General features: G+C 44.5%; 1 protein-coding gene across 7 annotated transcripts in view; it reads left to right on the top strand.

The window, feature by feature from the left end:
- LEMD1 (LEM domain containing 1) overlaps positions 1-27,639 on the top strand; it is a 376,965-nt gene that overhangs the window by 287,278 nt on the left and 62,048 nt on the right. For 5 of the 7 annotated variants that reach the window (XM_040337551.1, XM_040337548.1, XM_040337546.1 and 2 more), the window contains 2 exons: positions 6,191-6,271; positions 6,721-6,804. The exons of 1 other annotated variant lie outside the window; for it this stretch is intronic. In XM_040337551.1, the coding sequence (XP_040193485.1) occupies positions 6,191-6,271; positions 6,721-6,804 (165 nt within the window). The remainder of the gene's footprint in view (positions 1-6,190; positions 6,272-6,720; positions 6,805-27,639) is intronic. One more of the 7 variants, XM_040337550.1, reaches the window with a different exon arrangement.

Consider the following 27,639-nt stretch of genomic DNA (forward strand, 5'->3'; position numbering starts at 1 on the left):
GCCAAGAATACTGAGCTGGCATATGCAGTTCCAGGACGTAGTTGCCAACTGTCCTAGCTTTACTGGGACAGTCACACTTTTGAGAAAGTTGTCCTGCTACTACCACTGTGTGTGAAATCCCACACTTCTCTTTTAAGAACATATAAACTTAAAGTATTGTAAGGCTTTTTTTTTAAATAAAAAACATGTCATACTTGCCTCCACTGTGCAGTTCGTTTTGCACAGAGTGGCCCTGATTCTCGACTTCTGGGGTCCCCCGGCAGTGCTGGTAGCTCCTCCCCATATTGTATAACCACCTAAGAGAAGCACTCTCCCGGGGGGTTACCTTGCGGGCACGTTTCCGAGTCCAGCATTTGTGTCCATAGACGCAGATAGCCGGACTCTGCCCCGGTGCCCGCATCATTGGATTTGATTGGCAGGAGCCAATGGCTGCACTGCTATCAATTTATCCAATCAAGAGCCGAGACAACAGGCAGATGGGAAGAGCTCGTCTCCAGTGGGGGAATAGAGGACTCGGGTAAGCTGGGGGGACGGTCAGTGACAGAAGTTATTTAATATATTGCAGTTTACTAGTCAGTAGATGTGGGGCTGCAATTTTCTTCTTCCCTTTTTTTTTTCCAAGCGAACTACAATTTTTGCAAGTACAAGAATAATAGCTGTTGATCTTGCCAAAATGTGTTGCACTGATCTAAAATATCAAGCAAGCCTTCCCAGCTACAGTATCTCTCACATTTTTGTAAATATTTTATTATATCTTTTCATGTGACAACACTGAAGAAATTACACTTTGCTACAATGTAAAGTAGTGAGTGTACAGCTTGTATAACAGTGTAAAATTTGCTGTCCCCTCAAATTAACTCGACACACAGCCATTAATGTCTAAACCGCTGGCAACAAAAGTGAGTACACCCCTATTTGAAAATGTCCAAAATGGGCCCAATGTGTCAATATTTTGTGCGGCCACCTGCCTTAACTTATGTCACAGTACATGTTGGCATTCATGGTTCTCAAAATGAACTGTACTGTAGCTCCCTAGTGCTGGCAGCACTCGTGCAGCCCCAGACCATGGCACTCCCACCACCATGTTCGACTAAAGGCAAGACACACTTGTCTTTGTACGCCTTATCTGGTTGCCGCCACGCACGGTTGACACCACCATAAGTTTATATTGGTCTTATCACACCACAGGACATGGTTCCAGTAATCCATGTCCTTAGTCTACCTGTATTCAGCAAACAGTTTGCGGGCTTTCTTGTGCATCATCTTTTGAAGAGGTTTCCTTCTGAGATGACAGCCATGCAGACCAATTTGATACAGTGTGCAGCGAATGGTCTGAGCACTCACAGGCTGACCCTTCACTCCTTCAACCTCTGCAGCACTCATACGTCTATTTTCCGAAGACAACCTCTGTATATGATGCTAAGCATGTGCACTCAACTTCTTTGGTCGTACATAGGGAGGTCTGTTCTGAGTGGAACCTCCCCTGTCAAACCTCTGTATGATCTTGGCCACCGTGCTGCAGCTCAGTTTCAGGCTCTTGGCAATCTTCTTATAGCATAGGCCATCTTTATGTAGAGTAACAATTCTTTTTTTTTTTTTTTTTCAGATCCTCAGAGTTCTTTGCCATGAGGTGCCATATTGAACTTCCAGTGACCAGTATGAGAGTGATTAACACCAAATTGAACACACCTGCTCCCCATTAACACTTGAGACCTTGTAACACTGAGTCGCATGACACCAGAGAGGGAAAATGGCTAATTGGGCCCAATTTGGACATTTTCACTTAGGGGTGTACTCACTTTTGTTGCCAGCAGTCTAGATCTTAATGGCTGTGTTGCGTTCTTTTGAGGGGACAGCAAATTTACACTGTTATAGAAGCTGTACACTCATTACTTTACATTTTAGCAAAGTTTAATTTCTTTAGTGTTGTCACATAAAAAGATATAATAAAATGTTCATAAAAATGTGAGGGGTGTACTCAATTTTTAGTTGCATAGTTAGTCAGGTTGAAAAAAAGACACAAGTCCATCAAGTTCAACCAAAAACAAAATAAAAAATGCAATCATATATACACAAACCTATACCCACAGTTGATCCAAAGGAAGGCCAAGCATGCTCCAATTTGCTACAGCAGGGGAAAAAAATCCTTCCTGATCCCCGAAAGGCAATTGAACTTTCCCTGGATCAACGTTGCCTATAAATTTTAGAAGAGAAAAATATAATTAAGCACAGAGTGTGCACAATAAATATTGTAATGAGTAGCCAAGAGCATTACCGTCCCTAAAGATAAAGATATGTATGTTATCCCAGTGAGGGATGGGGCATGGGACTGTACGAATGCTGTTGGATAGTTCTGAGACCACAGAAACCGTACACCAGAAACAGTTTACAGATAAAAAAATATATATATATATATATATTTTAATTTTACATATTATATACATACAAAAAATCGAATAAAATCATATATTAAGTTTCACCAATAGTTGATTGTTGAAATGTTATATACAGTGGGGTGTCCAACATGTTTCGCCCATTCGGGCTTCCTCAGGGACGTATGCACATGTGTATATATAAAAAGATCTCAATCTACAATAAGAAACAAAAATGGTGAAGACATCTTTACCTAATATATATATATATAAATGTATATTGCAAGAGTATTTTACATAACATATTCATGTTGTTATTAAAGTAAGTGTGATTCTATATGTCTAATTCTTTAAGATAATGGAGATAACATTCTAGCGAAAAGTCGCTGCTTTTTTGCTGTTCCATAATGGCACCCCTATTCATACAGGAAATTACTGACTTGTGTAAATAATTACCTCCTTGGTGACTTTCTCACACTGGCCACAGAAAACGTAGACATAAAAAACCCCCAAAGGTGGGCAACCGGATCAAGGACAGAAAGCACGTAGTGCTAATCAATCCTATTTGGGAGGATTAGGATATTGAGTTAATTAACAATAATAACAATGATCAGAAGAACGAAAAAATTAATTAATTGGATACTTGTAAGGTACTATGTATTGAGAAAGTCGTGATGGTTCAAATGTATATTAGGCTATTTTAATATGTAACATACATCATAGAGAAAATGTAGTATAAGAAAAAAGCAATAATGGAATATATGCACTGATACAAAGATCTAATAAAGATCAAAAATTAATGTATTGGTGAATCTGTTACTACCCATGAATGCATCTGTATGGCGTCCAGATTAATTAATCAGGGGCATAAGCCTCCTTGATAGCTGCATTAGGTACAATTAATAATGTAAAATATATATGTGTCGCACATTTGGGTGTCCATAGTTAATAACCTTGGATACCATTCGATGGATGTAATCAATGAATGGGTAAGTGAAAAATAATAATTAATAAGAAGTATATATTCAGCATTATATTTTTAATTTTTAATAAAATTATATTGTATATTTGTGTAGATGAGGAGCTGTGTAAAAGGAATAGAGTATAATGATGAAAAGGGAAAATATGAAAATGTATAAAAAACGTAAAAAATATATATATGAAATATAGAAAGTTGCATACTTAATTGAACTCACATATGTTGCTACGATTGGACATATACATGTTGATAGGAAGCCGTGATTATGCTGGCAGACAATGCACTGATTGTGCACCGCAGCTGCAAGTAGGAACTGTGTAAGATACTCACATAAATGTATAAGCATAGGACAATGATAGAACATCAATGTCTGCGGAGTGTAGAGTAATGCATTAAAAAAAAAAAAAAGAAGGAAACCATGTGAGAAAAAATACCTTGAAAATGTTCACTTATAGGGCACTCAATAGAGGAGGGTGAACCAGATTAGACTTTGTAATGAACACAGCCGACGCTAATCAGATGTCTGACAAGCAAAGAAAGAAAGGGAAAAATAGTTCAATCGAGTTTTAGGGGCAGTCGTCAGACTGATAATATAAATCAAATCAAATGGTTGAGAAGCAGAAGTTAGTTACCTGTCGTGCAGTTGAAAGCGTGTGGGCTTCCTGATGGCCTGAGCGGTGTGTGCTGAATGAAGCCTTATATAGTCCCAGTGTGCTCTGACGTAGCACACTTCAGAGCGCATTGGTGGGCAGGATGTGTGTGTCAAAGGGGGTGTGTGCAGCACCTCCAATTTTCACAGCGCTAGTAGCCCATCAGAGTGGCAAGGCGGGGATGTGTAGCACGCCCCATAGGTGGAGCTTTGAGAACAGGGATTCCCTGCGCTGGTTGTTATATGACGCGCTGCGATAGACACATAGAACGGGTGACCGCAACATCACAGCCTCCGCCATGGTTCAGGGCTGGAATGCACCTGGCGGTCATCCCTGAGCGCCCACTAATAGGTATGACCAGCATGACTATAGACGTGCATAGCGTCCTGGTCGGGTTGCTATAAATTTTAGTACCCAATTATAGTTTTGTGAGATACTGTATCTTCTGTGAACTACAGGCCGTCACCTAGAGATGAAGAGAAGGGGCGGTGTATGTGATTCAGATCAGGAAAGCAGTAGGATGACAAAGCCAATGCTGCTGCTCCACAGATAAATTGTGGGCATTGACACCTTAACACTGGACTTTGGGTACCTTCAGAATCAACAGGGGAAAGCCTTAAAAGAAATGAACACAGTCAACATAGCATTTTGTTTTGGATTTAGATAGGCCTGGCTCACACTGATGCGACTTGTGCTCTGACTTCCAGAGCACAAGTTTCATGACATGTCAAAATCAGTGGGTCCCTAAGAGAGCCATCTTAATTGGGACGACTTTGAAAATTGCTTCCTGCACTACTTTGGTCTGACTTGGGCATGATTTCAGCCCATTGATTTGAATGGAAGTCAGGATCATCATCTTAACCGATCCGACTTGTTGCAAGCGCCTTGTGCTCTGAGGATCTGGTATGGATTTTGAGGAAAAACCAGACAACCAAAAAATGTAAAAAGAATAACTGGTGTGGGGTCCACCCCCATAATCCTTACGAGACTCTTATCCGAGCATGCAGGTCAGGAGGGAGGGGGTTCGACCACATCAGGCCATATGCCCTCAGCAAAGCGGGGTGGGTGCTTTGGGGCACCCCCACAGCACCTTGTCCCCATGTTGATGGGGGCAAGGGCCTCTTTCGGACAACTCTGGACGGTGGTTGTGGGAGTCTGCGGGAAAGGTGGCTTATCAGAATCTGGAAGCATTAATAAGGGGGGCCCCCAGATCCTGCCCCCCCCATGTGAATAAGTATGGGGTACATTGTACCCCTACCCATTCACCCCTTAAAAAAATAAAGCAGTGTAGTGTCAAAAAATAATCTCTTATTTTTATTTACAAGTCCTTTTTATTAAAAGTGAAGAATGTCCCATGGCTATATCAACTGGCAGAGATCGCAGATGAGACCAAAGCTGGAGCCAGCATTTTTGGCGTGGGGTTCCCCCTCAAGATTCATACCAGACTCAAAGGGCCTGGTTTGGTCGCATCAAAGTCAGATCCAGTTCATTGAAGTCGGACATGAAGTTGCAGGGCAAAGTTGGATAGGGAAGTCGTTTGACTTTTATGTTGAATCAGTGTAAACATAGCTTTAAAAAAAACGATAATATATTTGGCCCAAGACCATTAAAGCGGGGGTTCACCCCCCAAAAAAAATGTAACATTACATTCAGGCGAGTTGTGATAATGACATTACCCTGTTTTTTTTTTTTTTTTAATCCTTGCCGTACATACCGTTTTATGTACATTTTCAACGCGGCTTCCGGGTATGTAATCTGCGGGACTGGGCGTTCCTAATTGATTGACATGCTTCCGACCGGCGCATATAGCGCGTCACGAGTTGCCGAAAGAAGCCGGACTGCGAGTCGGCTCTATACGGCGCCTGCGCACCCACGTTCGGCTTCTTTTGTCAACTCGTGACTCGCTGTATGCGCCGGTCGGAAGCATGTCAATCAATTAGGAACGCCCAGTCCCGCAGATTACATACCCGGAAGCCTCGGTGAAAATGTACATAAAAGGGTATGTACGGCAGGGATTTTAAAAAAAATCTGCCTAATGTCATTATCAGAACTCGCCTGAATGTAATGTTAAAAATTTTTTGGGGGGTGAACCCCTGCTTTAATTTCCCTTTTAAATAAACATATTATTGATTGTTGCTAGAAATAGCTTAGTAAATCAATTTATTAAGCTATGTGTGTATTCACTTTAGGTTTATACTGTGAATGTTCCAGTGCCCAGACGATCTTCTTTACCAAGCTCAACAAGACCCTCTGCAGGCCAATATACACATGTAATTTTGCAGAAAACTCTTCTGTTTGATAATGTGTGCATGTCACTGGGTGAACTTTCTTTCTGAGATTGTATTGTTTTACAGTAAGTCACAAGTCTTATGGACAATAATGACGTAAAGCACACTATTTAGTGTTTCACTTGACTTTTATAGTGGTGTTGGTGTTTGCTTTTTAGCACTTTGTTTTTCCATTGTACATTTTGCTCCATGTGCCTGCATGTACAGACAATATAATTGTCAGTAAGCTGCCCTAGAAATCCTACAAAAAGCTAAAAATGTTTGCAATGGCAGACATCTGCATTTTTTCCTCAGTTTTTGTATTTAAGACAGACAGTAGCTGCTACGTGTAAGAATGTGGAGCTGCATTATCCCAGAGTACTCTGTTAGTAAGTGCTTGCATTTGTTGCTGAATAATTTTGTTAAATGAAAAAAAATATTTACCATTTCAGATTCCCGCATGTATTGCAGCTGAATTTAACCAGAACATTGCAACACTAGGAGATGACTTCAGTGTAACAAAGATGTTGAAACAGGAAAGTAGAGTTCCTAAAGTGGATTGATGCCCAAACCGCTAAATATAGTGTTGAAATACAGTGCATAGCTTTGAATTTGTGTAGATAAAAGATGTTATTTTGTTAACGCACTCTTTTCATGAATGTACAACTGCTGTACTTCACATCCAGAAAAGTGACACCACAATTTACCACTGCAGCGTTGCAGCTTCTTGTGTCACCTGCTTGCTCCCTTTACTGGCTTCCTGAGATACACTAGCCTCATGCACACTAGAAGTTTTTTTTACGTTTTTACAGCAGCTGTTTTTGTCAGAAGTTTTTTTTCTACAGTCATTAAACTCTCCATCATGTTTCCATGAACCGCAGTTTTGGGCAGTAAAAAAAAAAAAAACCAAAACTAGTGGGTTCTGAGAGACTTTTTTTTAGCTGTAAAAACGCTCTAACGCTGATAAACATCGACAAACGTTCAAAAACCTCACTCACCAGTGGTTTATAATGTTTTTGATCCATAAAAAAAAAAGCCAACGTGGAAAAACGCTACTGCAAAGTTACTGCCGTTTTTTTTTTTATTGTTATTTTAACGTCCAGTGTGCATGAGGCCTAAGTCTAAGTTCACAGCCGCCGCATCCTTAATCGATGAGTCATCAGCTGTCAGCAGGGTTTCTCACTGACAGCTGAATGTAAAAAAAAAAAGGCGGCATTCCACCCAGGTCCATACCAGGCCCATCGGTTCTAGTATGGATTCAGAGGGGACCACACCCATACCAAAATGTAAAAAAAAAAAACTGGTGTGGGGCCCCCCCAAAATTCATACCAGACCCTTACCGAGCATGCAGGTCAGAAAAGGAAGGGGACGTGCGAGCGCCCCCTTTTAAATCAAAACAAGGCCACATGCCCTCAACATGGGCTGGGTGCTTTGGGGCAGGGGGGGCTCAGCGCCCACACCCCAAAGCATCTTGCCCCCATGTTGATGGAGACAAGGGCCTCTTAACAACCCTGGGCTGCGGTTGTCAAGGTCTCCTGGCGGGGGGCTTATCGGAATCTGGAAGCCCCCTTTACAACGCGGCCCCCAGTTAAAGCCCCCCCCCCCCCCCCCCCGCTATGTGAATGGGTATCGGGTACATCGTACCCCTACCCATTCACCCCAAAAAGCAATGAAAAATTCAAAAATTAAGACTGTTTTTGACAAGTCCTTTATCAAAAAAGAAGCCCTCACCACCTTTTCCGCAGCTGTCTTCTTCCTCGCTGCCGGTTACTCACTAAAAACATAAAAGGGCGCTCTTCTCCTAAGGCTGTCTTTCTCTGTTGTGTTGTCCCCCACTGTCTGGCACCTCTTGTATACCCATGGGGCGTGGCCGTCCGATGTCACTCGGAGGGCCTGCCCCACGTGATGTCACAAGGGTGCCAGAACAACACAGCAGAGGAAGAAGAGCTGCCTTTTTTGTTATTGGCAGGTAACCGGCTGCGAGAGAGAAGACTGCACAAGAAGACATCTCGGGGAGAAGATGGCTCGTGGGCTCTTTTTTAATAAAGGACTTGTCAAAAACTGCCTTGTGTGTTTGTTGTTTTTTTTTATTTTTTTACTTCTCACTGCTTTCTGCATGGGGGGGACGAGATCTGTGAGCCCCACTTATTAAAGGGGCCTGCCATCTTCTGATAAGAATCGCATAGATGTGAGCATGTACATAGGAAACCATGTTAAATGGACTGTAGAGCGTTAATGCAAAACATACTAAAATACGCATAGGTGTGAACCTAGGATAAGTGAGCATCGTCACACTAGAGTATCTGCACACATTCTCCTAGTGCCCTTTTATTCAGTAAGCTGTCTAACCCCCCTCTTCTTATAACCTCAAATGCCACATTAGAATAACAGCACAGTAGTAGAGAGACGGTACAAAATGCCTCAATCTGTCTAATTTCTGCTGCGCAAAATAATTGGGATATAAAGTGTGTTACGTTTTTTACTCTATATGTAATGATGTGGTTAAATACACAATTGTATATACTGTATTTATTGGCGTATAACACTCACTTTTATACCCTGAAAATAGAGGGTAAACTGTGCCTGCGTGTTATATGCAGGGGGCTGTGCAAGACCTTTCTCCAGATACTTCCCTGCGTAGGGTGCGTGTTATACGCCGATAAATACGGTAATAATTGTGTATTTGTCTTGTTATATCATGAGCCAATTGTTTATATTGTCTTATCTTTCCCCAAGCCTTACATCATAAACTGAAAAGCTGTCCATCAAAATACTTATACTTACTAAGCTTCTACCTAGATCTAGGTTTATGCATATTATTCTGTTTCATACCCACACAAAAGATGAGACCGTGTCACCTGTTTTTTCAACAGACAAAGTTTTTAGCCAGCTTGAAAGTATTCTGGGTTTATTCCTTCATAATGGATCAGGTACACTTGGATACAACTATGTTGTAGGACTGTAAAAAGGTAGAACTTTTAATTGTATGCATTTGAGTAACAGAACCCTTTTCTTTTGAGCAATATATTGAGCATTTGCTGTTAACCTAAATGGGTAGAATTCAGACACCATTCGTTTTCTGCGATAGGCTGCCAACCTCAGTTGGTATTAGAATAAATAATGTTAGATGCAAAGAGTGACCTACTTACAGGTGTGAGCACAAAATCAAAGAGCTGTGAGGACACTTTTAAGCTTATGTGCATAGAGTTGTAGGTAAAGCACAGTGACAGCGCTGTGGGAAAGGCCACTGCAAAGCTCTTGCACAGAATTCCACAGATCACAAAGAAAAATAAATGGGCATGGCTCGTTGTAGACGTAGGCCTGGAGACTGCACTGTAAAATTACGTTCAGAAGCGTATCTATTAAAAATGGAGGCTATGGCAAGCACTGAATTTGTGCCCCTTTCAAAACATTTGAAGCCCATCTTTCAGATAACCTTAACAAAAAAAACAGCTGACAAAACTACAAGTCAAACTCTTTAATCTTCCAATTAACAAATTATGGATTGGCACTACATAAAAATTACAACTGCACCTTCCTTGCTTTTTACTGATGCAATCTGGTCTATGATCTGCTCAAAGTCAGTTTTTTCTGTTTCTTCTCTTATATCAGCACCCATTAATGCGGCCTTACCAGCACCCATAAATGCGGCCTTACCAGCACCCATAAATGCGGCCTTACCAGCACCCATAAATGCAGTCCCATCAGCACCCATAAATGTGGCCTTACCAGCAGTGGCGTATCCAGGGTATGGCAGATATGGCAAGTGCCATGGGCGCCATATGAAGGGGGGGCTCCTGAGTGGCTGGGCAGCAAGGCACTTACATATATAAACACACAGCTCCCGGTCCTGTCAGCAGGGGAAATGCTGATCTTCGGTTCATACAATGTATGAACCGAGGATCAGTGTTTCCCCTAGTGAGGCCACCCCCCCCCCACAGTAAGAACACACCCAGGCATACTTAACCCCTTCCCCGCCCCCTAGTGTTAACCCCTTCCCCGCCCCCTAGTGTTAACCCCTTCACTGCCAGTGGCATTTTTATAGTAATCCAATGCATTTTTATAGCACTGATCGCTATAAAAATGCCAATGGTCCCAAAAATGTGTCAAAAGTGTCCGAAGTGTCCGCCATAATGTCGCAGTACCGAAAAAAAAATCGCTGATCGCCGCCATTACTAGTAAAAAAAATATAATAAAAATGACATAAAAATACCCCCTATTTTGTAAACGCTATAACTTTTGCGCAAACCAATCAATAAACGCTTATTGCGATTTTTTTTTTACGAAAAATATGTAGAAGAAAACGTATTGGCCTAAACTGAGGAAAAAAAATGTTTTATATATTTTTGGGGGATATTTATTATAGCAAGATGTAAAAAATATTCATTTCTTTATCGTACATCACGGGACACAGAGCGGCATATTCATTACTATATGGGTTATATGGAGTACCTTCAGGTGTTGACACTGGCAATCTCAAACAGGAAATGCCCCTCCCTATATAACCCCCTCCCATAGGAGGAGTACCTCAGTTTTTACGCCAGTGTCTTAGGTATTAGTCATGGTTTAGCTTGCCTCCGCATCCTTGGGATTAGGTGAGCTACCGGTTCTGTCCAAAAAAGCCTCAGCGCTAAAGTGGTCAGTAACCGGACCCCAAACCCTTGGGGTATAGCCCATAATGCTTTTCTTTTTAGAGAGCTGGATCCTGGGCCCAGAACTTAGAAAACCTTTGGGTGCCTAATGTTTTCTGTTGCCAGGGTGCTATATGGGCCCAGGACAGTGGATCCTTCATAGGAACCCAGGGCCTGAAGGTCTAGACATCCCCACGGAGATGGGGGAAGATTGGGCCTCTTGCTTGGCAAAGTCCTGCGGCATGGAGCAGGTAAGTGAGGGGAAAACTTGCGGAACTTGGTTCTTAGCAGGTTTTTTCTGGGGGGTCACAGGGGACATGCCTAAAGTTATGCACTGCATCTGGCAAACTAGTCACATATCATAAAGATAGGATGGCTCTATATGTATTATTCCCCATAAGATGTGACCTCCCTTGTAGTGTTGGAAAAGCATTGAGTGGGGCCTGTGTGATATAAAAGTATATGTGTGTGTCAGAGAGCTGTGCTTACCTGCAAGCCTCCAGGCGATGCTCCATTCAGTCTTCCTCCTCAGAGCCTGCAAAGCAGGCAAAACGCTGACCTCCTCGTGGTTCCAGGCTGCAGGCTGCAGTTTGCTGGAGCAGAGAGGTCCCTTCCTCCCAAACCCCCCCCCGCCACTGTCGTGAGGGGAATTTCCTGTTTGAGATGGCTGGGGGGGGAAGGGCGGGTCAGTGGCTTAAGGAAGGGGCGGCCCTTCCTTGTTTGTTCCATACAGCATTCAATACTTTGGAACTGGGGAGGAAAGACCAGAGCGGCAGCACGGGGCGCCGAGGACACACAGTGGCCAGAAAGGATATTGCAGTCTTCAGAAGACTGTTTTTTCAAGCCTAGAAATAGGCTGTTTCTTTTCCATCTCATAGTTTTTCTTTGCAATACTACTCAGGGGGACAGAATGTTTTTTCTTTCCTGGATTTGAAACAAAAAAAAAAAAAAAGAAAAGTCATCTAGGGGAGAGGAAGCATTTTTTATCCCCCAAACAGGTGTTTGGGCAATTAACTTTTATAGTTCCAAATACCAATAGGTAGCAGGTGTACCTCGGTATTGTACCATGGCATCCGGGTCAGAGGGTACAAGAGGTGGGGATTCCCCCAGAGAGTCTGAGGTCTCGGACAAAGTTATGCCGCTGCTTTCCCCACAGGGAGCCTTGGGGCCATCGGGATCTGGGGCTGGAGCTGGCGCGGGTCAGTCCAACCCTAAGATGGTCACGGACGAGGTATTACTAAGATGGTCACGGACGAGGTATTACTCACCTCTTTAAGAGAGATGGAGAAAAGAATGGGAAAAATGATAGCCACAGCTATGCGGGGCAGTAAACGGATTAGATCTCCGTCGCCCGAGCGCGGACCCTCAGAAGAGGAGGTCCTTTCCTCAGGGGAATTGGACGACCTCTTGGACAAGGACCAAGTAGGTTCAGGGATCGAAGATCCGGATACAGAGGAGTCTGGAGCAGTCTCCCAAGGGGAGAGCTGGTGGATTCAAGCCTTAACGGACTTGGTCCATAATGCATTCAACTTGCCAGTACCAGATCTCCAGGTATCTACGGTTTCAGCTTTGGGCTCACTGAGGGCGCCTCAAAGCAATGCAGTATTTCCGATCCACCCTCTACTAGAGGGAGTTTTGTTCCAAGATTGGAACAAGCCAGATAAAATCTTCTTACCACCTAAAAGATTCTCTGCCCTATATCCTATGGAAGATAAATTTTCCAAGAAATGGGCTACTCCTGCAGTGGACGCAGCCATCTCATGTGTTAACAAATCATTAACATGCCCTGTAGAAAACATACAGGTATTCAAGGATCCAGTTGATAAACGCTTGGAAGCACTACTTAAGAACTCCTTCACTACTGCAGGGGCAGTAGTACAGCCAGCTGTGGCTGCGATTGGGGTTGCTCAAGCATTATCGGATCAAGTTAAGCAGATGCTTAAACTTATTCCTGCCCAGCAGGCAGAAGAATTTTCGCATTTCCCTAGGGCCATATGTTTTACAGTAGACGCAATTAAGGATTCTATCCAGCAAGCGTCACGTTTATCGTTATCCCTTATCCATATGAGAAGTCTCTTATGGTTAAAAAGCTGGGAGGCCGAGCCCCCATGCAAGAAGCTCCTGGTAGGGTTCCCCTTCCATGGAGGACGACTCTTCGGAGAAGACCTAGATAAATACATTCAAACCATTTCAAATGGCAAAAGTACTCTCTTGCCAACTAAGAGGAAGTTTCAGGGGCCTGCGTTTAAACGACAGTACTCCCCTGGGCAGGGGCCCTCTAATGCCAAACAGTATCGACGGCCTCCTGCGAAAGCAAACTTCGGCTTCAACAGCAAATCACAAGGACAGGCTGCTAGAGGCAGAAAGCAGTGGGTTCGCCAACCAGCAAAACCAGCCCCCAAGCCGACCTTATGAAGGGGCGCCCCCACCCACGAAGGTGGGGGGAAGGCTGCGACTCTTTTCAGAGGTTTGGGAAGCCAGCATTCCCGACGAGTGGGTACGGTCTTCCGTGGCCACGGGCTACAAATTAGATTTCCTAAGGTTTCCTCCTCTTCATTTCCAGGAGTCGAGGATTCCAAACGATCCGGAGAAAGGAGCCGCATTAATGTCGGCATTAAATCATCTACTTTCCCAGGAAGTAATAGTAGAGGTACCAGTCCTGGAACAGGGGCTAGGTTTCTACTCCAACCTATTCATCATCCCGAAGTCCAATGGAGATGTCAGGCCAATTTTGGACCTAAAGATGGTAAATACATACCTAAAGATCCGCTCATTTCGGATGGAATCCGTGCGGTCAGCAGCTACCACACTCCAAAAGGACGACTTCATGGCGTCCATAGACATAAAGGATGCCTACCTTCATCTTCCAATTTATCAGCCACATCAAAAATATCTACGCTTCATGGTGGCTTCGCGTCACTTCCAATTCGTGGCGCTTCCCTTCGGGTTGGCTACGGCCCCCCGGGTGTTCACGAAGGTCCTAGCTCCAATCCTAGCCAAACTAAGGATCCAAGGGGTCACGATCCTAGCATACCTGGACGACCTCCTAGTCATAGATCACTCGTCTCCCGGCTTGGAGCGAGCAGTGGCCCTCACGGTCCAATACCTCGAGAAGTTCGGCTGGGTCCTAAATCGAGAAAAGTCAGCTTTCCTGCCCACAAGGCAGTTGGAATATCTCGGCATGAGATTAGACACAGAACAACAAAGAGTGTTTCTACCTCTGAGGAAGGTCAAAGCCATCAAGGAATTAATCCTACTGGTTCTAAGCAAGAAGGAACCGACTATTCGCCTATGTATGAGGTTACTAGGCAAGATGGTGGCCACATTCGAGGCGGTACCATACGCCCAGAGCCACACTCGCATCCTGCAGGCAGCCATCCTGTCAGCATGGAGCAGAAGGCCACAGGCCTTCGATATCCCGTTGCCGCTCTCATCAAGAGTCCGACAAAGTCTGTGTTGGTGGTTAGACCCTCAGAATCTACTGAAGGGGAAGTCTTTCAGCCCAGTGGCTTGGAAGATAGTGACCACAGACGCCAGCCTGACGGGCTGGGGAGCAATTTTGGATGGTTGCACTCGCCAAGGTACTTGGGCAACGCCAGAGAAGCAGTTGCCCATCAACATCTTGGAGCTCAGAGCTGCTCGACTAGCCCTCAGGGCTTGGACGTCAAAATTGCAGGGGTTCCCGGTGAGAATTCAATCAGACAATGCCACGGCCGTGGCATACATAAATCACCAAGGGGGAACCAGGAGTCAAGCCGCTCAGAGAGAGGTGAGCTTGATTCTCCTATGGGCAGAGGCTCATGTGCCCTGCATATCGGCAATATTCATTCCAGGAGTGGACAACTTTCAGGCGGACTTCTTAAGCCGCCAGACTCTTTTGCCGGGGGAATGGTCTCTGCATCCACAAATCTTTCAAGCACTCTGCCAAAGATGGGGAGTGCCGGATGTGGATATCATGGCATCGAGACTCAACAAGAAGCTAGACAGGTTCATGTCCCGCTCAAGGGATCCGATGGCCTGCGGAACCGATGCGTTGGTTTGCCCTTGGCATCAGTTCAAACTTCTTTATGCGTTTCCCCCGCTCCAGTTACTACCCCGCTTGCTGCGCAGGATCCGGGTGGAAGCTGAATCCCTGATTCTCAGGGGTAGAGGTCTGTCTCAGAAAGTAATCTCTACCCTAATCAGAGCCAGGAAACCGGTCTCTAGGGTGATTTATTACAGGGTCTGGAAGGCCTATGTAGGCTGGTGTGAGTCCAAGCGATGGCTTTCTCGCAAATTTACCATCGATAGAGTATTAAGTTTTCTCCAGCTAGGAGTGGATAAAGGATTGGCATTAAGCACAATCAAAGGACAGATTTCTGCTCTGTCAGTGTGGTTTCAGCGGCCGCTGGCCACCCACTCGCTAGTTAAGACCTTCCTTCAAGGGGTCTTACGTATTAAACCTCCAGCTAAATCCCCGCTTTGCCCGTGGGATTTAAACCTTGTTCTGTCAAGTTTACAGAAACAACCGTTTGAGCCGTTGGCTGAAATTCCTTTGGTTTTACTGACAAGAAAGTTAGTATTTTTGGTCGCCTTAGTTTCCGCAAGAAGAGTATCGGAACTGGCGGCCTTATCCTGTAAGGAACCATATCTTATTTTTCATAAGGACAGGGTCGTTCTCCGCCCTCATCCTTCCTTCCTACCGAAGGTTGTATCCAGTTTTCATTTGAACCAGGATTTGGTATTACCATCCTTCTTCCCTAAACCTACTTCCAGAAAGGAAGGGTTGCTGCATACCTTGGATATCGTCAGGGCCATGAAGGCCTATCTTAAAGCTACAAAGAAGATCCGGAAAACAGATGTGCTGTTCATATTACCGGATGGGCCCAAGAAGGGGCAGGCAGCTGCAAAGTCCACCATTTCTAGGTGGATTAAGCAATTAATCACTCAGGCCTACGGCTTGAAAGGGTTGCCTCCTCCAGTATCATTAAAGGCTCATTCTACTAGGGCCATGGGCGCCTCCTGGGCAGCACACCACCAGATCTCTATGGCTCAAGTTTGCAAGGCGGCAACCTGGTCTTCTGTCCACACGTTTACAAAATTCTACCAGTTGGACGTAAGAAGGAAGTCTGATACAGCCTTTGGGCAGGCAGTGCTGCAGGCTGCAGTTTGAGACCCTCGGATTCCGGGGGCTCCTCTTTTTTGAGTTAAATTTAAAATTTAAGATTATTTTTCTCAACTAAGTTGGATTTATTATGATTTGAGTATTTCTCTAAATTAAATCCTTTTGTCTTGGAGATGTTCTCCCTCCCCTCATTGTGAGCATTGCTTTGGGACATCCCATATAGTAATGAATATGCCGCTCTGTGTCCCGTGATGTACGATAAAGAAAAAGGGATTTTTAATACAGCTTACCTGTAAAATCCTTTTCTTGGAGTACATCACGGGACACAGAGCTCCCACCCCTCTTTTTGGGGACCATTTTGGGAGGCATACTGCTTGCTACAAAACTGAGGTACTCCTCCTATGGGAGGGGGTTATATAGGGAGGGGCATTTCCTGTTTGAGATTGCCAGTGTCAACACCTGAAGGTACTCCATATAACCCATATAGTAATGAATATGCCGCTCTGTGTCCCGTGATGTACTCCAAGAAAAGGATTTTACAGGTAAGCTGTATTAAAAATCCCTTTTTTTTTCAAAATTGTCGCTCTATTTTTGTTTATAGCGCAAAAACTAAAAACCGCAGAGGTGATCAAATACCACCAAAAGAAAGCTCTATTTGTGGGAAAAAAAGGACGCCAATTTTGTTTGGGAGCCACGTCGCACGACCGCGCAATTGTCTGTTAAAGCGATGCAGTCCCGAATCGCAAAAAGTACTCTGGTCTTTGGGCAGCAATATGGTCCGGGGGGTAAGTGGTTAATATGGCCCTGGTAATGCTCACTGTAAGCCTGGGGTGAGATCCTGGCTGGTGGAGACTGCTTTAGGTTGTTCACCACTGTCCCCTGACTCACTGCCCAAACAGGTTGCTAGCTACGGCCCGCCTCGCGTCTAGCAACCAGTGACGTCACGAGGAGGAGAGAGGCAGAGACCAGCATTCACAGCGAGCGAGGAGATTTAACTTCCTCCTCCTCGCGCCCACTGCTTAGCTCCACCCACCTCCCTGCATCTTCTCGAGTGCACAAGAAGCATGTGAGGCACAGGCACTGACTGCAGTGCACAAGGGGAGAGAGGTGTTTAGGCAGTGGTGTCCCCCTAGGATATTTGCAAAATAGGCTGCCGTGCCAGAGAGAGGAAAGGAGTCGGGAGGTGCGCTGTGCCTCTCCAGCTTCACAGTCCAGTCCACAGTCCAGAAACTGCAGCTCTTTACTCCCAGTGGCTCTGTGTTCTACAGCTGTAGCTTCCTCCTTCCTATCCTGTCATTCACTTTAGATTAGAAGCAGCAGAAAGAACCAGTAGCCTCATATTATAGGAAAGCTGCTAGCAAGCCACAGGACAAGAAAGAATTTACAGCTCCACCTCCTGCTGCTTACTGAGCCAATGGGCGCTGCTGTAACCCTCCCCCTTCGATTGAAAAGAGTACTGGAGCTATGCTGGAGCCTGGAGAGAGAGCTGAGCTGCCGTGGAGACAGGGGAGGGGGCAGAGAAGGGGGAGAAATGAGGAAGAGAAGCAGAAGAAGGCATTCAGGTAATCTGGAGAATGTGCACAGGAAGAGACATTTACTGCAAGAGCTCCTCTCTTTGTACTTTCTGAGGTATTCTGTATGCCTCCTCTCTCCCTCTCCCCCCCCCCCCCCCACCCTCTCCAGTTCTCTCTCTCTTCCCCCTTCCATCTTCTCTGCCCCCTCCCTTTTTTCCCCTCTTGCCATAACCAGTATAAACACTTTGTAAATATACAATAAAATATACAATAGTGTGCTTCCTTCTTCACCTTAGTGTTTCAATTTAACTGTAACTGCATAATTTAAAGCGGCTGTATACTGCTGGACTTACTTTTTACCCTGCAAGCAAAAAGTATAATGTGCTAGTATGTATTGCCTACTAGTAGATTATGGTAAACGTACAGCAGATGATTTCATTTTTACTCATCTTGCTTCCAGGTTTGCGGGCTCTGTGACTGGCCGGAGCCATGATGAAGGTTTCTAAAGGAACAGCACTGGTGGCCGTTCATTGAGAGCGCATGCGCCAGTGATGTCACTGGCTCCATGTAATCTGAATATCTCCTAAACTGTACATGTTTAGGAGATATTTACTGTACCTATAGGTAAGCCTTATTATAGACCTACCTATATGTAAAAGGGCAGTAAAGGAAGTTTACTTCTACTTTAAGTGATGGTGGAGCCTTCCCTCTGAATACCATATACTGTATATGTGGTGTCCTGTAAACCAAATATACAACTTTATATCTTTCAAACAAATAACAATATCAAAATATAAAATTGCAGCATATTAGTGATATTGACACCCCCTCAAAAGATTTTTGATAACAAGTTGAAATATATAAGTGATGGTAACACCCCCTCAAGAAATAAAAAAACTCCACTTACAATAGAGGGTGTCACCATCACTAATATACTACAATTTCATATTTTGAAAATTTGACCTGTAGTTTTGTTAGCTTTTTTGTTAAGATTATCTGAAAGATGGGTTTCAAATGTTTTAATAGGGGCGCAGTTTCAGTGCTTGCCATAGGCGCCATTTTCACTAGATACGCCTCTGCTTACCAGCACCCATTAATGCGGCCTTATCAGCAACCATAAATGCAGTAACATCAGCAACCATAAATGCAGTAAAATCAGCAACCATAAATGCGGTAACATCGGCACCCATAAATGCGGTAACATCGGCACCCATAAATGTGGTATCAGCACCCATAAATGCAGTAACATCAGCACTCTAAATTGAAGTAATATCAGCACCCATAAAAGCAGTAACATCAGCACCCATAAATGCGGCCTTGCCAGCACCCATAAATGCAGTAATATCAGCACCCATAAATGCAGAGGAATCGTGCCGTGTATGGGCACTTAGCAGGAGGGAGAGAGAGTGGCCTCCATGGTGGCTAATCATGCAGTGTACAACACAGCACTGGGCGGAAAGGCAGAGTGGAACGGAACATCAGAGATAGTGACTGTGCGCAGTGGTACACAGAAAGGTCACACTCACTGGCAGTGGCACTGTGATGATCAAAAACACGCAGCGGTGCAGGGGGCGTTTCCTCATAATGGATACAGTCCTCTGCCAGCGCCTCTGAAACTGTCTGCTTAGCACACACGCAGAATCGCACATGATGATGACTTTAAGGCCTCTGGAGGTGGGGGCGTCGGCGGTAAAGCGACACTATTTTTAGCGGCGATTTACCGTCGTTTTCGCTGTGCTATTCAGCCGCTAGTGGGGTTATTTTAACCCCCCGCTAGCGGCTCAGAAAAGGTTAAAAAAAAAAGCCTGCAAAGCGCCACTTTGAATTCAATGGGCAGGGGTGCTTTAGGAGCCGCTCCTACAGCGCTTTAAAAGATGTTGCTTGCATATTTTAATGTCCTGCCAACGCACCACTCCAGTGTGAAAGCTCTTTCAGCACGCTTTGCAGGCACTATTTTTAGCGTTCTAGCACCTGCAAAGCGCCTCAGTGAGAAAGGGGTTGGTCTTGGGCTACTTTCACACTGAGGTGCTTTGCAGGTGCTACAGCGCTACAAAATAGCGCCTGCAAAGCGTCCTTAAAGAGCCTCTTTTCTCACTCCAATGTAAAAGCCTGAGGGCTTTCACACTGGAGCGGTGCGTTGGACAGTCTAAAAAGTCCTGCAAGCTGCATCTTTGAGGCGCTGCATCTTTGAGGCGCTGTAGGAGCAGTGTAACACTGCTTCTAAAGCGCCCCTTCCCATTGAAATCAATGGGCAGCGCCGCCAAACCGCCAGCAAAACACTGCTGTAGCGGCGCTTTGCGGGCAGTTTTAACCCTTTTTGGGCTGCTAGTGGTGCGCTAGCAGGATGCTCAAAAATGTCCTGCCAGCCACATCTTTGAGGCGCCCTGCTAGCGGCCGAATAGCGGCGCAAAAAACGACAGTAAAGCGCCGCTAAAATAGCAGTGCTTTACCACCGAAGGTGCAGGCCCAAACAGAAGCAAGCAGCCAATCAAATATAGTGCTTGCTCAATATGGATTAAATAAATTATAATTATGCATAGCCATAGATATAAATAACGTGATTTGTGCAACAGCAGGTACTACTTGCACAAATCACTTTATTTATGATGACTATGGCTTTGCATAATTATAATTTATTTAATCCATATATTAAGCACTATATTTGGTTGCCTGCTTGGCAGTGGCACACTGAACATGATGATGATAGGTGTGACTATATAGAAGTACCTGGCCTGCTGCAGTGCTGCCTGGCTGGGGGTTCCAGAGACTAGAGTCCAGCAACAATTGTCCAACTCCTCCCTCCCCTCACTTGTCCGCCTATCCTCCTCTCACTCAGTTAGTTCTTCTCACTGACCTCACGAGTGACGACGGTGACGTCGCCGACGCGCTCGAGGAGACGATAAAGCTGCGCAGAGGAGGGTAGGTGGAGCCTCTGCAAGTTTGCCGAATGCCGGTCTGGGCGATGCCACTCATAGACGAGCATGGGGGGCGCCATTATACTGCCAGCCAAGGTAACAGTGTACTTGTAAGTGAATTGCCGTGCCGTCACCGGAGCTATAGTGCGGAAGGCGGCCCCCGCAGGAGAACGGTGGGAATATTTTTTTCGTGCTGGAAGTGTTTTTTTTTTGCTTTTGCTTACTAGTAGGCTACTGCCTCACTCCACAAAACCTAATATGTTTAAAAACCCAGTAATTTGGGGGGTAAACAGTATGAGAGCATGTGATACTCCCCCTGGCTGAGAGCCCAATTGCCTGACTGGAACAATGGCATATGGGATAAGCATGAAGTGTGGTGTTAGGCCTAGTGCAAAAACGGACTTTCAGGTTAAACTGATTTTTCTACAGAATTGGCAGCATTAGTGAATGGGAAAGAAAATACAGGTAGTGGTATTTACTAAGTTTTTTTTTTTTGTTTTTGTTTTTCTTGAGGTTAAATAATGTTTTTTAACCACTTAAGCCCCGGACCTTTAGTTGGCTAAATGCCCAGGCCAGGTTTTGCGATTCGGCACTGCGTCGCTTTAACAGACAATTGCGCGGTCGTGCAACGTGGCTCCCAAACAAAATTGGCGTCCGTTTTTTCCCCACAAATAGAGCTTTCTTTTGGTGGTATTTGATCACCTCTGCGGTTTTTATTTTTTGCGCTATAAACAAAAATAGAGCGACAATTTTGAAAAAAAATAAATATTTTTTACTTTTTGCTGTAATAAATATCCCCCAAAAACATATATAACATTTTTTTTTTCCCTCAGTTTAGGCCGATACGTATTCTTCTACCTATTTTTGGTAAAAAAAATCGCAATAAGCGTTTATCGATTGGTTTGCGCAAAATTTATAGCGTTTACAAAACAGGGGATATTTTTATTGCATTTTTATTAATTTTTTTTTTTTACTACAAATGGCGATCAGCGATTTTTTTCGTGACTGCGACATTATGGCGGACACTTCGGACAATTTTGACACATTTTTGGGACAATTGTCATTTTCACAGCAAAAAATGCATTTCAATTGCATTCTTTATTGTGAAAATGACAGTTGCAGTTTGGGAGTTAACCACAGGGGGCGCTGAACATGTTAGGCTTCACCTAGTGTGTGTTTACAACAGTAGGGGGGTGTGGCTGTAGGTCTGATGTCATCGATTGTGTCTCCCCTATAAAGGGGATGACACGATCCATGCGCTGCCACAGTGAAGCACGGGGGAGCCGTGTTTACATACGGCTCTCCCCGTTATTCAGCTCTGGGGAGCGATCGCGACGGAGCGGCTATAAACGAATAGCCGCGCCGTCGTCCCGGATCGCTCCCAGAGGTAAGCCGCACGCAGCGCGGGGGGGGGGGTCCCGATCAGACCCGCGGAAAGGCAAGGACGTATATATACGCCCATCTGCCTGTCCGTGCCATTTTGCGGACGTAAATAGTCGTGCGGCGGGCGTTAAGTGGTTAAAGGGGTTGTAAAGACAAAAATATTTTCCTCTTAAATTAAAGTCTGACAGTAGCTGATAAAGTAAAAAGTAATGTTTTGCATTATAACTAGTTTGATACCTGTTGAAATCGAGCTGTTTTATTCACCACTTCTGAATCGTTATTCTTACTGACTTCCTGGTTTGCGGTGCGCATTCACTCTTGCTACATCACGGCCTAATGGGAACTACAGTTCCCATTAGGCTTAGCCTCCATGCCTGTGAGGGATAAGAGAGCATCTTCACGCAGGGCTGTAGTCATAGGGAGGGGGTGAGCACATTCTGCTTTCCACCATGCAAAACCGCTCAGATGCTGGTGGAAAGCATGAAGAGGAGAGACAGGAAACGGCATTTTCAAACCTGGATTACTGTATTTTGGAGGTCAAAAGGAAAAACGAGGTAAGTGATATTTAAATGCTCTAGCTTGAAGGGATATATATATATATATATATATATATATATATATATATATATATATATATATATATATATATATATATATATATATATATATATATATATATATATATATATATATATATAAACTCAACGTGTGTGTGTGTGTGTGTGTGTGTGTGTGTGTGTGTGTGTGTGTATGTATGTATGTATGTTCCAGCATCACGTCCAAACGGCTAAAGATATTAACATGAAACTTGGCACACATGTTACTTATATGTCAGCAACAAACATAGGATAGGTGGTTTAACCCTTACCCACCCCCATTTGCCATGGTCAGGGGGTTTCCTTTAAAGTCCCATTCAACTCTATGGGAAATACATGTTGCTTCATAACTTCCAAACGGCTGTAGATATTTCGATAACACTTGGTCACTTGTTACTTATATGTCCACTTAAACTATAGGATAGTTAATTTATCCCTTAACTACCCCCATTTGTGAGGGTCTGGGTTTTTGTTTAAAGTCCCATGCAAATCAATGGGAAATGTATGTTCCCACATAACCTCTGCACGCCTGGAGATATTTCAATAATACCTGGTACACATATTACTTATATGCCAAATAAAAATATATGACAGTTAAATTAACCCTTACCTACACCCTTATATAAAAGATGGGTATATTTATATTACTATGATTTTCCTCCCCAAAAGGTTAAGATAGGAAGACCGGGCAACGCCGGGTATTCAGCTAGTTGATCTAATAAAAAACGAACCTTTAGTGTTCCTTTAAGAATGTATAGGTTGATTTTTGCTTGTGTTTTTATACAGTATCTCACAAAAGTGAATACACCCCTAACATTTTTGAAAATATTTTATTCCATCTTTTCATGTGACAACACTGAAGAAATTACACTTTTCTACAATATAAAGTAGTGAGTGTGCAGCTTGTATAACAGTGTAAATTTGCTGTCCCCTCATAATAACTCAACACATAGCCATTAATGTCTAAACTGCTGGCAACAAAATTGAGTATTTGGGCCCAAAGTGTCAATATTTTGTGAGGCCACCATTATTTTCCAGCACTGCCTTATAACCCTCTTTGGCATGGAGTTCACCAGAGCTTCACAGGTTACCACTGGAGTGCTCTTCCACTCCTCTATGATGACATCACAGAGCTGATGGATGTTAGAGACCTTGCGCTCCACCACCTAACATTTGAGGATGCCCCACAGATGCTCAATAGGGTTTAGGTCTGGAGACATGCTTGGCCAGTCCATCACCTTTACCCTCAGCTTCTTTATCAAGGCAGTGGTCATCTTGAAGGTGTGTTTTGGGTTGTCATGTTGGAATACTGCCCTGTGGCCCAGTCTCCGAAGGGAAAGATATCATGCTCTGCTTCAGTATGTCACAGTACATGTTGGCATTCATAGTTCCTTCGATGAACTGTAGAGCAGCACTCATGCAGCCCCAGCCCATGACACTCCCACCACCATGCTTGACTGTAGGCAAAATACACTTGTCTTTGTACTCCTCACCTGGTTGCTGCCACACATGCTTCACACTATTTGAACCAAATAAGTTTTATCTCTGTCTCATCAGACCACAGGACATGGTTCTAGTAATCCATGTCCTTAGTCTGCTTGTCTTCAGGAAACTTTTTGTGGGCTTTCTTGTGCATTCATTTTTGAAGCGGCTTCCTTCTGGGACGACAGCCATGCAGACCAATTTGATGCAGTGTGCGGCATATGGTCTGAACACTGACAGGCGGACACCGCCCCCCCCCCCCTCAACCTCAGCAGCAATGCTGGCATCACTCATATGTCTATTTCCCAAAGACAACCTCCTGATATGACACTGAGCACGTGCACTCAACCCCTTTGGTCAACCATGGCAAGGCCTGTTCTGAGTGAAACCTATCCTGTTAAACCGCTGTATGGTCTTGGCCACCGTGCTGCAGCTCAGTTTCAGGGTCTTGGTAATCTTATAGCCTAGGCCATCTATATGTGGAGCAACATTTTTTTTTCAGATCCTCAGAGTTCTTTGCCATGAGGTGCCATGTTGAACTTCCAGTGATCAGTATGAGAGAGTGAGAGTGATGCACACAAAATTTAACACACCTGCTCCCCATTCACACCTGAGACCTTGTAACCCTAATAAGTCGCATGACACCGGGGAGGGAAAATGGCTAATTGGGCCCTATTTGGACATTTTCACTAAGGGGTGTATTCACTTTTGTTAACAGCAGTTTAGACATTGACTGTTTGGGCCCTTTCACATGGGCGGATCAGTAATGATCCGCTCCGTGTGTCCGCAAAAGCTCAGCGGTAATCCTCCGTAAAATCCCCGCTGAGCTGGCAGCTGACAGGGCGGTCCCCGCACACTGTGCAGGGACCGCCCTGTCTTTCCTCCGCTTTCCCCTATGGGGGATCGGATGAACACGGACCGTATGTCCGTGTTCATCCGATCCGGCAGAAAAATAGGATTTTCTTCCGTCCGCAAATGCGGATCTTTGCGGAGGCGGACAATGGTCATCCGCTGACACCCGTAATCACATAGGGACCCATGTATGTCCCGTTTTCATCCGCAGCGGACGGATGAAAATGCGGACATACGGTCCGTACGTGTGAGAGGGCCCTTTGTTATTTTGAGGGGACAGCAAATTTACACTGTTATACAAGCTGTACACTCACTATTTTACATTGTAGCAGTGCAAGTGTCATTTCTTCAGTGTTGTCACATGAAAAGATATAATAAAATATTTACAAAAATGTTAGGGGTGTGCTCACTTTTGTGAGATACTGTGTGTGTGTGTGTGTGTGTGTGTGTGTGTGTGTATCGATCGATAGATGGCTATATAATCAATGAGGATGTCTTATGACTTTGCTTTGTTCAGACTTGACTCTGCTGATTAGCATGTATCTGCACAGCTGAGTGAAGAAAATCTTCCAGCCCACACTTCCCTTGTGCTGTATTGTGAGTCTTGCTGTCACATAAGCTAGCCTTACTGATGGCCATCACCTCGGATAGAAGGGTGTCGGAATTGGTGGCCCTTTTATGTAGGGAACCCTACCTAATTCTTCACCATGACAAGGTGGTGTGTCCTATTCAGGCCCCGACTGGCCATAGTGCACATTTTCCCAGTGAGCTGGGGCCAACAGGCTCAACTTCAGGGCCACTGATGCCTGTTGATGACCAGGCCGCACCGCAGGTGGTAAGCGGCGACCGCGGCCTGGAGAGAGTTAACACAGGTCTTGGTCGTGGCTCACCTCCCGCTGTGCGGCCGTGCCTGTGTCTTCTCTCCAGGCTCTCCTGCCCTGCCGACAAAGTCATCTATCAGCAGAGCAGGGGCGAGAGGAGCTGGAGATCTAAACACTGAACAGTGCAGGGATCCGTGGTTGCTAGACAGCCAATCAAAACAAAGATTGCTGTCCGTGCACGTGCGTTGCTGCCGGAGATAGCTGGGGCCAATGTCATGGCAACGTATGACGTCTGGAGAACCCACCCACCTAGGCAGATTACATACATTCAAAAAAATAAGAGTGCATAGAGAGAAGTGAAGCCATCAGATTGGGAGACAAGGAAAACGGGTAAACAAGACAAGGCAGACCAAGGAGTTATGGAGGACACAGGAAAGTGTAAATAGATAAATCTCTGAATGGCGGCAAAAAGGAGATAAGAAAAAGGGGCAAGAAGAGGTAAAGGATGGAAGAACATATAGGAAAAAAAGGGGGGATATATAAAGAGGAAAAAATACGAGAAAAATTCGTGAAAAATGTAAAAAGGATAAAGATGATCGAGAAATGAGAATAGGAAAAAAGGAAGAAATTAGTGAGAAAAGAAGACAAATTAAGAACAGAAGGTGCAAATGGGAAAAACTTTATGAAAATAAACAAGTAAAGAAAATTACCTAAGTAAGAAAAAAATAAAGTGTGAAAAATTATAATATAAAAATAATAAAACCTAAATATAAATAATAAAAAGGGGAAAAAAGGAAAAATAAAAAATAATTAAAAAAAAAGAGAACGCGAAGAATAAAAAAACGGAAAGAGGGGAAAAAATTAAAATGGGAAAACCTATTATAGGTGGAAAGGGGCAACTGTAAAGGGGAGCTGTGATCATTACAGTTTCCTTTACAGTGCAGTCCACTTTATATCACAGTGCCCCATTACATTACAGTGCGGAGGACTGACTCTGTGATTATCCCGTCACCAACCGCCCTCGCGAATCGGCGGTTGCTGGAAAATTGGATGCTCAGTCTAAATTGCTCGGGCCTATTTTTTGTCCCAGTCCGGGCCTGGTCCTATTCCGTCCGTCCTTGCCAAAGGTGGTGTCGGCCTTTCATTGAAATCAGGACAGTTTGCCTTCTTTTTGCTCTCGACCTCGTTTGGTGGAAGAGAGATGACTGCATTCCTTGGACATAATCTGGGCAGTCAGTTTATTTGTCTACATCTGCAAAGATCCAAGAATCAGACGCCTTTTATTGTTTTACCAGAAACGCCAAAGAAGGGTCAGGCAGCTTCCAAAGCTTCTATTGCCAATTGGGTGACCGCTCATTCTACCAGGGGTGTAGGAACCTCCTGGGCTTCTCGCTATCAGGTATCATCTGCTCAGATTTGTAAGGCTGCTACCCAGGGCCGTCTTTAATATGGTTTGGGCCCAGGGCAAACATTTTTTTTGGGCCCCCCTCCAGCTTATTTTGGGCCTGGCTGGTTCACATGTATGTGTTTTGGCGGTCCTCATTTGTGCAGGTACAGCAGCCCATTGATTTGAATGGGCTGCCATGCCTTTGTTTCCTGCAGAAAAAAGGTGCATTCAGCATTTTAAAAATACAGTTGCCTTGAAATCCATTCTGCTTTTGCACCATGCTACTTACCTGCAGTTCTTGCACACACAAACGCACTGTGTTTTTAAAAGCGTCACCTAAACGTCTAAAAATGCAGCAAGTTTGACAGTGCGGGAACTGCAGATAAGTCACAGCAGACAGCAGAATGGACAGACAGTGCTGTATTTCAGTGCTTGATGGGCATAGGCGTGCCGTGTGCGCAGCCTATTACATGAGGCGTGCGCTTTTCTTTGCAGGAAACGCAGGCATGGTGGCCCATTCAAATGAATGGGCTGCTGTGCCTGCGCAAATGTGGGCCGCCAAAACACATACATGTGAACCAGCCAGGCCCAAAATAAGCCCATCAAGCAGTTAAATACAGACAGTAATGTCATGTACTCTGAGGCTTTACTCAGCCTGGACTGCAGGTCTAGTCTGTGATTTAAAG

The sequence above is a fragment of the Rana temporaria genome, chromosome 2, assembly GCF_905171775.1.
Source record: "Rana temporaria chromosome 2, aRanTem1.1, whole genome shotgun sequence".
NCBI lineage: Eukaryota > Metazoa > Chordata > Amphibia > Anura > Ranidae > Rana > Rana temporaria.